This window comes from Trachinotus anak, unplaced genomic scaffold (genome assembly GCF_046630095.1).
Source record: "Trachinotus anak isolate AG129_WGS33_773 ecotype Australia unplaced genomic scaffold, CSIRO_AGI_Tana_v1 ptg000009l, whole genome shotgun sequence".
Classification (NCBI taxonomy): Eukaryota; Metazoa; Chordata; class Actinopteri; order Carangiformes; family Carangidae; genus Trachinotus; species Trachinotus anak.
This window is the reverse complement of record NW_027273860.1, coordinates 1,800,626-1,816,098: the sequence shown is the minus strand read 5'-3', so window position 1 is coordinate 1,816,098 and position 15,473 is coordinate 1,800,626. Positions and strand designations below refer to the sequence as shown.

General features: G+C 37.3%; 1 protein-coding gene across 2 annotated transcripts in view; it reads right to left on the bottom strand.

Moving 5' to 3' along the window:
* LOC139624942 (sodium channel protein type 5 subunit alpha-like) overlaps nt 1–15,473 on the bottom strand; it is a 121,722-nt gene that overhangs the window by 9,312 nt on the left and 96,937 nt on the right. For both annotated transcript variants that reach the window (XM_071484380.1, XM_071484379.1), the window contains exons 22-26: nt 11,274–11,396; nt 6,889–7,164; nt 1,685–1,738; nt 972–1,113; nt 653–753 (exon numbers count right to left, since the gene is read on the bottom strand). In XM_071484380.1, the coding sequence (XP_071340481.1) occupies nt 653–753; nt 972–1,113; nt 1,685–1,738; nt 6,889–7,164; nt 11,274–11,396 (696 nt within the window). The remainder of the gene's footprint in view (nt 1–652; nt 754–971; nt 1,114–1,684; nt 1,739–6,888; nt 7,165–11,273; nt 11,397–15,473) is intronic.

Sequence of the window (15,473 nt, the reverse complement as noted above, 5' to 3'; positions counted from 1 at the left end):
GTTTCATTTTTCAATCGTCAGTCCATTTTCCAGGCCTTTATTTTGAAATATGCTTTTATTAGACGCAGACCTTCAATCCTTATTTCCCTCCATTTAAGTATTGTTTATCATTATTTAGTAAGAGGTTTTCATTAGTAATTAAATTTGTAAACTCAAAACTCAAAACCTCCTGTGTTTAGCTGTTGTTAAATTTAGGATAACATAAATTTCTACAACGCTAATTCCTCAGCACAGTTTTCTTCCATTTATCAATTCCAAATTCTTCTACTTTGCTGTCTTTTTTAATCACGGTTAAGATACTGTCATTTAAACAAAGCACTTCCTGCACAGATGTTTCACATTAAAACACTTCCAGAGGCTCACAGAGCATCATCTCTCCCTTTCCTGGTAGGCTTTTAATGTGAAAACTGGCAGGAAGTGAAGTTTTGTTTACAGTAGCTTAACAATTGAAAAAACAGCTAAGTAGAAGCAACTGAAATTAATTATTAATTAGCGAACATATTTGCTAATTCTGGACCTAAGTCACTTAATTCAGCCACTGTTGTGTTCACTCAGTAGAATATATGGGTACGAAGTGGACAGTGGTGCTTTGACTGTGTGGTTTACAAATGGAAACATGAGAGTTGTCTGCGTGTGTGCTGTGAGTTGGTACCAGAGGTCTGGGGATGGGCTTCTGAGGTTTCTTGGAGCCCAGTTTCTTCATGGCGTTGTAGTATTTCTTCTGTTCCTCTGTCATGAAGATGTCCTGTCCTCCTAAGTAAACACAACACAGAAACACGTCTCTGTTATTTTCACTGCAGAGAACTTGTTGAGCTGTAGCTGATTTTGATGAATTCATCAAAAACAAGTGTAATTTTATCAGCTCTTGAACATTTTGCACATTTACACATGTGGTTATAACTTTATCACTTTAACCTGCATTTTAAATAAATATGTCGCTGTAACAGTGAGTCCAGTTTCTGCTGTGATACTCATCTTTCGCTTCTGCTGGTTGAAGTTATCGATGATGACACCGATGAAGAGGTTGAGGGTGAAGAAGGAGCCGAAAATGATGAAGATGACAAAGTACAGGTACATGTAAAGATTGATCTCCTTGATCGGCTGCTCCTCAACCTGTGAGACACAAACAAGAATAAGATCATTTAAAACAAAAACACAGATTCCACCTCACACCCATTATTTATTCTGCAGCTCATTTCTCTCATTTCCTCTTAAATTTTTGTCTCATTTTAAAGTCACTTATTTTCTCATCTATTCTAATAACTTGTTGTCTTAGCTCTTCTCTTTATTTGTCCATTTTAAGGATTTAATTTAAAACTTAGTTCATGTTTTTCTTTTCATCACTGTGTCACTTCCCTTCTCCAGTTTTCTTTAATCCCCTTTCTTATCTAATCTTAAATTTTAAAGTTGAAAAATGAATTAGACAGAATCTCAAATTACCTTTGAATTTTAACTTAATCTAGTGAAATATTTTTTATTTTCACGACTTAATGAAATTCATCTTAAATGACTTCATCTAATCTTAACCACATCATTTTATTTTAGGTTTAATTTTACTTTATGTTTTCTCACTGGCGTCTATTTTTATCTTTTTATTTTTAATTCCATCTGGAATCTTATTTCATCCAGTGGTGGAAACAGATTCAGGAGAAAATACAAATTCAGAATATTCTCTTTAACTCACAGCTCTCGAGTCCACCGCTGCGTACATGATGTCCATCCAGCCTTTAAACGTCGCCTTGACAGACGAAACAGAAACAAACATTTACCTGTAATTATACAATATCCTGAAGAGTGTGAAAGCAACAAAGATGATGAAAGAAAAGAAAAGAGGTTTCTCATTTTAGCTTTTCTGTGACCTTTGTGTTCTTTCTGCGTTACTGACAGTTATTGCTCTGACTTACAGGAAACAGCCTGAGAAAGAAAAAATCACTCTGCTCAAACAGTTCACACATCAAAATGTCACAAACCTCCTACTGTCTTACTTTTCAAGAATAAACAAACCGGCCATATATATTTATTTTATTTAAGAGGAGGAAATCTTTAACGTTCAGATTATCTGATCAATTCAGTGGTTTTCATCAGACAGCTGCGAGATGTAAATCTGAATTTCCAAAGCATTTGGAAAAATGTTTTACATCAGTTCAGAGCCACTGAGGTTGTTTTTGTGATGGTTCAAAAACTCAACACTATCCGAGACTGGAAGATTTTCCAGTCCTGCTGATGTGTCATCAACTGCTGGAAGAGATACGCAATGTGGCCAAAAGTATGTGGACACCTGTAGCATTCACTGCAACTGGAGCCAAAGCCATGAAACAGACCTGGACTAAAAGTTGAGAAATGGGGTGTCCATGTACTTTTGGCCATAAAGTGTACGTGCTGCAGTCCTCAGTGTTAAATACAGTATTTTACCACCGTGACAGAGAAAGCTTTAGCTCCTGTTCTCCTGTTTCTGTGTCAGGTGTGATCTGAGTTTCTCTGCAGCCTCGTCACCAAGACGACGTCCTACACGTTTCCTGCACCTGAGTGAATAACTGAACCAAAAGGATCTTGAAGCAACCTTCCTGTTCTAGAAGAAAATGAGTAGAGAGAGTCAGTGCTCCATGGAAACACCACCGCATGAGGCATGAGATGGACGGAGGAGACAGAGCAGGTGGAAAGATGGAGAGAGAAGGGAAAAGATGCAGATGTGAAGAAACACGATACTTTGGTCTGAGTGGGCGCCTGCCATCCGCCACTCAGTCCTTTAAACGGCTTGTTGCCACGGGTTACCACCGGGTTATTATTATGGTCTGTTGGATGTGAGCAAGAGAAGGCACGCTGTAAAAGACAACGAGCTCAGCCTGAGAGTTTGAACATCGTCTGTGACAATGTTTACAGGTGACGGTCGACTGTGGCCTGATGCAGAACAACCAGCTCTCCCACAGTAACAGTCAGATCCAGCCGAACAACCAGAAACAACGAATCCAGGGGTTCCTGACCTTTAACACCTCACCTGGAAACCTCACAAAGGTTGGCGGCACTCTGAGCTCAAACAATGCCTTCTCAGAGCACTTTTTATTTTAATGATAAAGTTCAAATACTCAGGACTGAACTGAAAGAAGAGGAAGCTCAGGTTTTCTTTTTTTGAGGTGGGGGGGTCACTTGTCGATTCACCGTCTGTCTCTTGACTCTTTCTTTCTAACTCTTCCTGTTGTTAACCTGCTAAACATTTTGATACTCAACAGAAATGTTACATGTTCTCAAGTTCCAGCTTTTTAACTTTTTTATCTTACGAGATAATAAAGTGAAAATGTTTGTTTCGGAGTGTTAGATTTGTACAGTGTTTTTAATAAAAATAGATTTTTTATAATGGGAGTTTGGTTTGTAATGAACCATTTTTACGAAAGCACTGAAACTTTAATGTAAGTAAATGATTTGAGAAACATTTCAGGAGTGAGATGGATCCACTGACACACACCTGTAGAACCAGGTGAGGTTCTGGTGTCTGTGCGTTGTATCTGCACAGACAGTTCAGTGCTCGGGCTCCTTCACTGACAGAGCAAGTGAAGGTGTTTACAGACCCAGAGTTCAGTCAACTCTTTCTTCTCTGCATCATTTTTTGCAGCGTGGAGCTATTTCCAGATGCTAATGGAAGGGTTGCCCCCACCAACCGTTGCCGCGCCGACCAGTCAAACACAGAGAGGTGCCGAGCGACTCGTTGCCAAGGTGACCATATTCTGACAACTCTTAAGTTCTCAGCAGCTGAAGTAGCTTTTCCATCTCTTAACATTAAGAGATCTGAGGCTGAACTTTCAGCTCTCGTCCTCCTTTCGCACTCTTCCTCCTTCCTTCCTCCAACTCCCCATTAATCCCTGTTTAACTCTTCTCTTTCTCTCTTTATCCCTCTTTTCCTTTACTGATCTCTACTATTTCAACCTTGATGTCTCCTTTTATCTCACCCATCTTTCCATCCATCTTCTTCCTCCTCAAATCCATCCCTCCATCTCTCTCCTTTCACTGCTGTATCTTTCTTTCCATTTGAGCCTTAATTTTCTTATTCAACTTGTACTTTTTCTTCCTCTCTCCCTCTCCCTCTCTCTCCCTCCATCTCTCCATTTCCCTCCCACTTGGCTGGAGTCGCTCTAAAAATAAAAGCCTCTCAGACGCTGATTGATTGGAGGCTCTCAGGACTCCCGTGGTGGGCGACAGAGAGCGAGAAAGAAAAGAGAGCGAAGTAGAGACTGAGAGAAAAAAGAGGGAGGGTGGCAATGAAGGCTTGCAAGAAAAGAAAGCCAGGTGATGGAGAGATATAAAGAGGAGGAGGCAGTAAAGGAAAAGTAGCTGTAATTGGCTTTGTTCATGTTGTGTTTAATAACGGATGATGGAGAGACAGGGAGGGAGGGTTAAAAAGAGAAACAAAGACAGAAATGGACAAGGAGATTAAAATTAAATGATAGACTGCAAAGAATGGGCCGAAAGATAAAAGGGAAGGATGGAAATTCAAAATCTAAATTCAAGAGAGAAAAAAGAAGATTCAGTCAAATTCAAAGGAAAGAAAAGTGATGAAGGGATGTAAGGTCAAAAAGAAAGATATCATAAAAGAGAGAGTAGAATTTTTAATTAGCCACTGATGAAGAAAGTTTCCATTCTTGTATCTTGAAGAGTTCAAGTATATTTTCTGTACATTTTATCACCTTAGATGAGATAAAAGGCTTTAAAATGCAAACTGCCTAAATGTGATTCTGGTGGATAAAACACTAAATTCATTCATGAGATTAAAGTTGAATTTAATAATTTACATGAATCATCAAACATTAGAATCAGACATCAAACCCTGGTGTGTTTAATGTGAACGACTCCTCATTCGTAGCTGTGAAAGACAGATGTGCGGAGGGACGGATGAATGAGGGGGAAATAAAGGTAAATTCAGGTTTAAATGACCAAATAAAAGTGAGATAACTTCAAGTGAGACCTCTGTGGTCACACGGGGTAATTACAGGGGTAAAAATCTCATAAAATCACAGTGACATCAGTAACACAGCAAATGAAATATTTTCTCCTACAGTTTTAATGTGACCTTGATAATATGAAGAATTCTGTGTAATACTTTTAGATTTACTTATTTATAGTTATTTATTTAATTAAATTATTTATTTTAGAAATACATTTACAGTCTGTTGAGACCCATTCCTTGCAGTTGCATCTTAAACTCAGCCAATACATTAATGTTCATGAATTTTAATATGAAGTCAGTTCTATTTTCTTAAGGAAACGTTTTTCAGTTTTATCCTGTAATTATGTTTCATTATACCAGAAAACAAACACTTCAGTTCCCTATGAATGGACTCATCAGTGCTCTCAGCTGTACTTTTCTTTATGGTTCATCTATTGTTTAATCAGTTTTAAATTTTAGCTTTTTCCTACCACTTGTTTTTATGTGAACTGTTCAGTGTTAGGAGATAATTAAAGAGGAGGGAGACGCTGAGCCAGAGAGAGAGAGACGGACAGTGAGAGACAGACGGCAGTGGAAAGAAATTAAAGCTAACACGACAAATGGAGACAAAGAGAGAGAGAAGTGGAAAAGTCAAAAGTGGGAGTGATAAAGAACAGGTGTGGGAGGAAAATTAAGGCTAAGACAGCAAATGGACGGAACGAAAAAAAGATGAGACCAAGGGAGCGAGGGAGGGGGAGAAGCAGAAAAGTCAATCCTCCTACGGTTTGTGGAGGAGACACTTGGTTTTAATTTGATCTGAAGTCGTCCTGCAGGGGAGGATTTTTCACTTGAAGCTCTTTGTTTCTTACAAATGCTTCAGACAGACGCTGTGACGGCTGATTTACACAATGTTCTTCTTTATGTGCAGCTTTGCTTTCTTAGTTTTCGCTTGTGTGGCTGCAGTTGTTTCACACTGTGACACTGAGGTCCGCAGAGGCCAGAGACCAGAGGATGGAGATATAAAGAGAGAAATCAAGTTTTGGTTGTGTGAAAGTTTGGAGTCATAATTTGAGAGAAAATCCAGACGATGACAGGATGCGACCGACAGCAGTCGTGTTTGGGAGGACACATGATATTTAAATGATATTTGCTTTGTATTTGAGTCCAGCAGCAACAAAAACCCAACTCATGTTACAAATGACTCACTGGAGGTGATTTTACTGAAAAGGCTAATGAATCATGATCACTGCAGCAAAAAAACTCAGGCTCCTTCCTGTGTAAAGGCCGACAGAGTTTTAATGATCCACCTGCTTTAAAAAAGTGTGACAATGGTTTTTCTTGATTCTCTGATTCTACTAAGTATTAGAAACTTTAAGACCTCTGCAGGAGGGTTTTTGTGAACTAAAACTATTGGCCTGTAATTTGTTTGTCACAGATTTATCAATATCAGCATAAACAGTGTTGGTTAACTAATAAGTTGCAGTAGAGAAATGTCAATTCTGATTGGTTGGATGGTGTAGATTCACTTCTAGTAACCACACAGTAAAACTGAACACCTCTCAGGTACGTGTTTGGTGGAGGTTCCAAATTAAAGCAGTATTTGAAAACTTTAAATCTGGATACATGTAATATTTTGTTAATATTTGGTCCCAAAAGTCTTATTTTGTTAAACCAAATGAAGACACTTGGCAGTGATGTGAGATTATTTCTACCTGTTTCCACGACAAATCTGTTTCAAGAATTTTCCTGTATCTTGACAGAGGACAGATTGAGGTAGATCAGGATAAAAAATGACGTTTGATTCTTAAACATTTCTGAAACAAACGGCTCTGGCATATTTTGACTATTTTAAGAAAACAAGACTTTTGGGACTCAACAATGATCAATGAACACTTGATTTTGCTGTGAAAATGTGCCTGAATGTAACTTTAACATGCTCGATTAAATGGGTTTTTAAAAAAAGAACAACTAACCACTTGTAGCAGAGCCAGGTATCCGGCCCCCACATTGTCGAAGTTGACCTTGACTTTGGTCCAGTAGAAGAGCGAGGTGTCGTTGAGGGCCTCACACTCAGACTTGTTGTTAATGAAGGAGGCCTCGTAGATGTGGCCTGTGCGGTTGATGCAGCGGCCGAACTTCCCGGCGAACAGGTTCACGCCCATGATGCTGAAGATGAGCCAGAAGATGAGACAGACCAGCAGCACATTCATGATGGAGGGAATGGCCCCGATCAGAGCATTTACCACCACCTGGACCAGCGGAGACAAACACAAAGTCCTTTGTATCACTTCTTAAATGAGTAAATGCTCTAATCTTAACCTGTGTCTTTCAGGAAAACTAGGTTTTAGTGGGATATATAGAGAAAGACAGAAAAGACACTGAACTCATCTTTTTTTAGAAAACTGATAATAGAATCTATCTGGTCATTAAGACTAAGGGTGTTTTTTTTGTTTACTTTAATTCCCTTAAAATTACATGATTGTAAGAAGTGAATGTGAATCTGAATACAGGTGTTTGCTTTATACTGTATGTGTCCAGGAAAAAACACACATTTCTGTATCATACGTGAAAAGTGAAGGATTTGATGATATGTATGAATTATTTTTGTAAACCCTCATTGCAAATGTCTGGTAACTACTGTTGTCAACCATATAAAGTGTTGAGATGATGTTATGTAAGTCAGATATGTTCTAATAAATGGTCAGAAATAATGAAATATATATATATCACAGAATAAACTCATATAACCAACTATTGTTAATTACTCAATGAGTCTTGACATGTTGAGTCAAACTTACAGTTATTTATGATACATTACCTTAACTCTCACGTTATGAACAACACTGGTGGATGTTTCTAGTAACCTGTCATCTGGGTTCAGCTGAGGTAAGTGTGTGAACCCTACGTGAATGCAGCACAATCAATAGAATACTGAAAAGTAAATGTCCATTGCTTTAATATGGGACAGATTTTTGTTTAATTGTTTCCCTCAGACTGAAACAACTATTTTTTTTGGAGGAAAATCACCTCTTTCCTGTGAGTTAGAGCTGAGTCAGCTAATGTCAGTACCAACAAAATAAATTCCAACCTGCTACTCCAGCCCTCCTCATTGTACCCACATTGCACTTCTTCTACCCAGAAGCCCATACCACGTGAGCAGTGTGGTGCTGAGTGCAGAGCATTTGTAAATTGACATGAGAGCTAATCTTATTAGCCAAGCAAAGAAAAGAGCAGAGGATCATGGGAGAGTGAAAGCTCAGATATTTTTCCCCCAGCATGCCACACAGGCCAAGAACGTCATGTGAGGCAGAGTCAGCGTCCCGCACACCTCAGTCTGCATGTTTAACCTCATCTTCAACTTTGAGCTGGATTTTTACTTTCAGTTTTGTTTCCTGTGGTCAAAAATGTAATGGCAATAATATAGTACAGTGCAATAACTCAATGGTGTGGTAAGTCAAAAAAAAGTAATCGTATACAAACAATTTTATACCATAGTAAATTATAAAAATGATGTAGTATAATAATCTATGAAAATGTCATAGTATAGTAATAAAAAATGTATAGTAAGTGTATAGTAATTCATAAAAATGCGAAAGAAAAATGTCATGTAAGTAATAATATAACAATATATAGTAAAGTCTGAAAATGAAAAAAATGTCATAGAACAGTAAGAGTTAAAATGTCATGATATGATATTTCTATGACTTTTTTATCACTACTCTAACATTTTTCATGACTTTACTATGACTTTTTATGACTTACTATACTATGACTTTTTATGACCTATTTTACTGTGACTTTTTTGATGACTTACTATACTGTGACTTTTTTATGACCTACTTTACTGTGACTTTTTTGATGACTTACTATACTGTGACCTTTTTATGACCTACTTTACTGTGAAATTTTTCATGACTTACTATATTATGACTTTTTATGACCTACTTTACTGTGACTTTTTTGATGACTTACTATACTATGACTTTTTTATGACCTACTTTACTGTGACTTTTTTGATGACTTACTATACTATGACTTTTTATGACCTATTTTACTGTGACTTTTTTGATGACTTACTATACTGTGACTTTTTTATGACCTACTTTACTGTGACATTTTTCATGACTTACTATACTATGACTTTTTATGACCTATTTTACTGTGACTTTTTTGATGACTTACTATACTGTGACTTTTTTATGACCTACTTTACTGTGACATTTTTCATGACTTACTATACTATGACTTTTTTATGACCTACTTTACTGTGACTTTTTTATGACCTACTTTACTGTGACATTTTTCATGACTTACTATACTATGACTTTTTATGACTTAATTTACTATAACACTTTTCATGACTTATTATGACTCTTGTATCACTTACTATACTATGACACTTTGCATGACTTACTATACTAAGACATCTTTCATGACTTACTGTACTATGAATCTTTTATGACTTACTGTACTATGACTTTTTTAATCACTTACTATACTATGAATTTTATACCTTATTATACTATGACATTTTATCACTTACTATACTATGATATTTTTCATGACTTACTATACTATGATTTTTTATGACCTACTATATTATGACATTTTTATACTTAACTATACTATGACAGCGTAATAACTCAATGATATGTGAAGTCAAAAAAATCATCGTATAGAAACAATTTTATACTATAGTAAGTTATAAAAATGATGTAGTATAATACTCTATGAAAATGTCATAGTATAGAAATAAATAAAAAGTGTATAGTAAGTGTATAGTAATTCAGAAAAATGCTAAAGAAAAATGACATGAGCATGCATAAATGTCATTGTATAGTAAGTCATCAAAAATGTCATAGTATAGTAAGTGATACAAAAGTCATAGCATAGTAAGTCATTAATAATTTCATATTATAGTAAGTCAAGAAAAATTTCATACTATAGTAAGTCATGAAAAATGCCATAGTACAGTAAGTCATAAAAATATAGTATAGTTAGTCCCAAAAAGTCATATTATAGTAAGTCATGCAAAGTGTCATATATTGTAATTAATGAAAAATATCATAGTATTGTAAGTCATGAAAATGTAATTGACTTGCTTTAAATTTCTGCTATTAGTCAAACATTAGCTGTAGAAGTTGTGTAATTTTTTCAAATCTAACTTTGAAATGAAATGAAATATGCAGATATTTTAACAATTCAACATCTGGAGGAAATTAATTGTTTAAGTTTAGGGATTGTAGTGCAAAGAACAGTTTTATCCCTTTTTTCCTCACTGCAGAGTAAAGTTTTTGCAGGACACTGACTCTGTGACTCTGTATGTAACACTGACAAATAGGACAGAGACACATAGTGATGATACTTAGTGTTTCTTCTCCTGATCACAAAAATTTTATGGACATGCAAAGTTAAAACGCTAGTATACAAAATACAGCACATACACAGTGTAATATGAAAAATTCAGCTTTTTTCTGAAGGGAAACCATCTGCGGAGGAATACAGTCAAACTAACACTGAGATTAACCAATCAGAGAACAGAAAATACTGAAGAGACTTAAATGTGATGAGAAGGTGAGATGAAAAGTGAGATTCACTGTAAAAAAAGAAAAATGCTGAGATGATGTGTTTTATTTTAAACACACCTGGGCAAAAAAATATTATTCGACAGTCATTTTCAAACAGGGAGGCACTTGATTCGTATTTATTATCACTGTGTATTTATATCATTGTGTAACAATAAGCTTCAGTTATTAATATAACCAATGAATTACAAGTTTTATTCATGAAGTTAAAAGAAATATACAGAAATCTGAAGATGTTGTTTTACAAAATGAGGATGAAATTTTGTCCTGTGCCCCTGCCCCCCCCCCCCTCCCACCAGTTTGAAACCTTGAGTTTATGTTGAAAACCTGCAGTCTCCAAGCTGTGAGTAAGAAACACCTGTTTGAAGGTGAGATGGATCAGACAGGTAAGACAGAAAATGCCTGTTAGGTTCTGATGAACGTCCTCTCATCACTTTGAGGGTGTAGTACTGAGGGTGTAAGAGTGGAGATATAATAGATCCTTCAGCTTGAGTTTAGTACAGTGTTTGCTTCAAGTCCAAACCTGGTTCCTTCTTCTGTTTAGAAGACCAAATCTAGATCTTCTCTTTTAGTGTTTCAGTTCATTTTGGTCAGAATTTGATTAAATCTTAAGTAAAGAAGTAAAACAAAGTGTTGTTTACATTTTTACTGCATGTGCTTCAAGTGGTGATTATAGAAATGTAATTTCTTACATTTTCATCTAAACCTCGAAGCAGTTTAGATGACACTGAACGCACATGCCTAAATGTGTCTGTTTTAATACTGACTCTTACCCTCATGCCTTCAAATCTGGAGAGGGCTCGCAGGGGCCGCAGGGCCCGCAGCGTCCGCAGGGATTTGATGGCTGCAAAGTCTGAATAACCCAACGTGTTGGCCACCAAACTGACCAATGACACCTGGAGGAGAGAGAGAGGGAAAGGACAGGAAAAGACAGAGACAGGTGTTCACAGACAGAAAGGAAGGAAGAGAAAACAGAAGAGAGAAGCAGGACAGTTAACGTCTAGCCTAATGAAAGACAAAGAGAGAGGGGGAAGACTGATCGTGGACCAGCCAATCAGAACTGTGTATACGAGGACAGACAGAGTTGCATTAGTTTTATAATCAGCTGATTCCTGCAAAAAGGGAATGAACAAAGCCTGTCAGGGTAGGAATGTGATAAATTCATCTTTAGTCCAAATAAACCAGATTTACTTCTGTGTCGACACTGTGGAAAAGAAAATGGTCGTTAAAGTCGGGAGTGAGAAAGAAGGAAAGTCAGTCTGGCTGCTTTATTCATCATTTACCTCTGGACAAGGGTGTGTTGTGTCACAGTGGCTCTTGAAAAGAGTTAATACATCAGACTGTTTTGTAACTGCTTTTGATTGTGACTTTGATTAGGTAGGAAATGGTTTGTAGGTGTATGGAAATCTGACACTGAAACATGACCTGGTGACTGAAAGCTGAGCCTGAACCCACACGAAGCGGCTGCAGCACAGGACTGCGAATCATTTCCGGGGAGAACATTTGTTGTCATGAATGCTTTCAGCTGCTTCCTGTTTGTAGTCTCATAATGGAGAAAAGTGACTTTGTTTTTGTCCACAAGCTGTTCAGTATTTCATGATGTTTTGCGGCGTTCATGATCATTTGACCAGAGGCTGCACTCAGAGTTTCAACTGCATCATGAACAGTCTCAGTTTTGCCTTTTTTCAAAGCCAGAATGACACTGACACCAAAACCAGCAGCGTCTCTAAAACCCTCTAAAGCCACCCAGCGAAGCCAAACGCAGACATTTGATTTTCATGACCGAGCAGCAGGTCTCAGGTTGGTCAGCTGGTCGAACTCCGGGTGAGTTCGGCTGGTTCTTACCCTGATACCAGCGAAGCGGGACGCGGCCCGGAGAGGACGGAGAGCCCTGAATGTCCTCAGCACCCGCATGGCGGTGATCTGGTCCACAGGGATGAACTGAGCCAGCTGACCCAACACTGAGATCTACAGGGTGTTGGTTACACAGTTACTGAAGACATCAGCTGACGTCTGTGGAGTCGGGGTTAAGACATTTTTCCACATAACATGACCCGACTGTGACATATACAGAGAGTGTTTTAACATTATTCACAGTAACTTCACACTGAGAGGAACAGAGCGAGATAAACATGCAGGACCAGTTGAGTTTGTATCAATAGAAAATTAAAACAAAAGCATATCAAAATATAAAAATATGAAAAAATAAATCAAATAATTAATAATTGATTAATAAGAAAACAGGAAAGATCGAAATGAGGGTCTGTCAAATAAATATGTATGAAAGAATTCTCTTTATATTCGAGGTAAATAAAAACTGCACTGAGATCTAAGGTTAAAGAATTAAGTCACCTTTAAACTCATTGTATTCAGACATTGGGTTTATATATATTTCTTTCTTTCTTTCTTTTTTCTTTTTTGTTCTTCATTTTTTACTCGTGTCAACAAATCCCATGAAAAGACTAAAACAATTATTATGTCTGATATGTTCTATTCCTCTGTGCCATAGAGCTCCAGTGTTTCTGGAACCTACTAAAAACACATCAGTGAGCCAAACTGTTGCTCTGGGTGACTTGTTCCTTCATCACCATGAACACACACACACACACACACACACACACACACACACACACACACACACAGTCCTGCTGTCCCAAATACTCACTAGAGCACCAAATGTGGATTAATCTGCCGCTGACAGTAGTCGCTGACAAATTTCCTCCTGTTCTGCTAAAAACTACAGCGAGCAGCTGTTTTAGGAAACAACTGAGCTTTTCAAAATGAAACTACATATTTAAAAAAAAAAAAGATTTACGACTTCAGTAGAAACCTGAGACTCATAGAGAGAGTAGAGAAGTCAGAAAGTGTTGAGTGACGGACCAACACACTGTTGGTTTGGACTTTTCATTGCATTTGTTGACAATAATAAAAAATATAAAATATTACGACATTTAATATTTAAAGAATAACATTTCATTAAATTAAAAAAATAAGTTATGTCAGATTGTGACCCCAGTGGTTATGAAATTAGTTGTTCAACAAAAGATTTTTTAGAAATCTGAAAAGGTGACAGTATCCTGTGATTCACTTATTCTTCTGATTTCTCAGATTTATCTTGGGAGCCCTTGCAGGGTCCTGGCCCCAGTGTTGGGAGCCGTTTTATTCTTATCATCCAACACAGACAGTAAGTTTACAGTGTGTCTTAATTGTTGGGTAACATGTTGATAATGATGATGACATATGACAGATGTGTAGACCTGGCAGCTGTTTTTTCTGCCCCCTGGTGGCTGAACACTGAATCCTGCAGCTTTAAGTAAAAGGCCTGAGTCTTTCTTTCACCACTTTCTGTCTCTATAAATAATCCTCTGTTGTGTTTCTTGTCTCAGATCTGCATGGTTGGGTATCTGTGACTCAACACATCCTCTCTCTCCTCTCCCTCTTCAGGCCACTACAGTCCAATAAAAACGTCAAAACAGACAGTGTCATTTATGAAGATGGCCGGACGGAAATCACCCAGAGAACAAGAGAGACTGTGTCAATTTCCAACTCCAAGCATGCATATGTATGGTGTGCATTTTAAACTGTGTGTGTGTGTGTGTGTGTGTGTGCTGATCGTTTGGCCAGAGGCTGTTTGGACTTGTCTCTCTCCCCCTCTGTCCCTCTCTTTGTCCCTCTGTGTGTCTTGCTCCTTTTATTCATGGAGCTGAGTTCCTGCAGCGCAGTGAGGAAGCTACTGCAGCTCGCACCACCTGACCGACGTCTGCCTTTAGTGTCCCATGTATGAAATTAACTGATGTGTTACTGAATGCATTTTTCTGAATACTGTTTTTACTGATTACCTGAATATACTGCATAATAATATTCAAACCACTTGTGGTCATTTTTTCATTGAGAGAACATTTGAATTATTATAATATATTATATATTGACTAACATTGCTTTAGCACGACTGTACAACTGAAGCAAATTTACATTTGTGACTTTAAGTGGAGGAAAAACTTCATGTCCACACTGAATTCAATGTCCACATTCATTCGTCCACAATATGTTTATAGTCCAAGATGTGTTGTTGTTTTGTTGTGGGATTGTAATTATTAATTTTATTGAACTGTATGTAATTTAGCTTTGGAAATGATGTAATGTAAATATTTATGTCAGTAAAACAGAATTTATGTGACGCTGAGAGCTGAATTAGTGTGAGAGAGAAAGAGAGTGAGGAGGGATAGAGAGAAAATGATGGAGGGGAGGAGAAAGAGAATGAAGAGGAGGGAAAATGGAGAGAGGAAAAAGGGGAGAAGACCCAGAGGGAGAGAGAGCGAGAGAGAGAGTCTTCAACTATGTGAAGATCATTGTTGCACATTTATTTCCAGTCGCCGTCTCTCCCTCTTATTCTGCTCCCTCCTCTGCCATCTTGGTTAGGAGTGTGTGTGTGTGTGTGTGTGTGTGTGTGCGCGCACGCAGAGAAAACACTAATTGGTTTCATGAATTGAAAATACACTGAAAGGAAAACATGACATCTCTCCCATTTGTTCTCCATTGCTGAGTCTTCCTTCTGTCCCGCCGTCTCTCGGATCAGCCACTTGCCTTTCTTTAACCTTCCTTTTCACTGCATCACTCATTTCATTTCTACCTCTCTTTCTTAATATCTTTTGGTTTCTCTGTTCTTGAAATAAAAATGTCCGGACAGAAAGAAAGAAAAAAAAAAGAAACACAAAACAGTACAAGTACCTCAGGAAGGAAGGAAAGAACTGGTGAAGGTAGGAATATGTCATCAAAGTGAGACGTGTCAAATGTCACAGTATAAAAAATGTAAGAGTAAAATAAGTTAAAAAAAAATTAATAATATAGTAGATTATAAAAATGTCATTGTATAGAAAGTAAAAAAAAAAGTTAGAGTATAACAAGTCATGAAAACGTCATAGAATAGCAAACAATAAAAAAGTTGTAGTATAGTCATAAAAATGTTGTAGTAT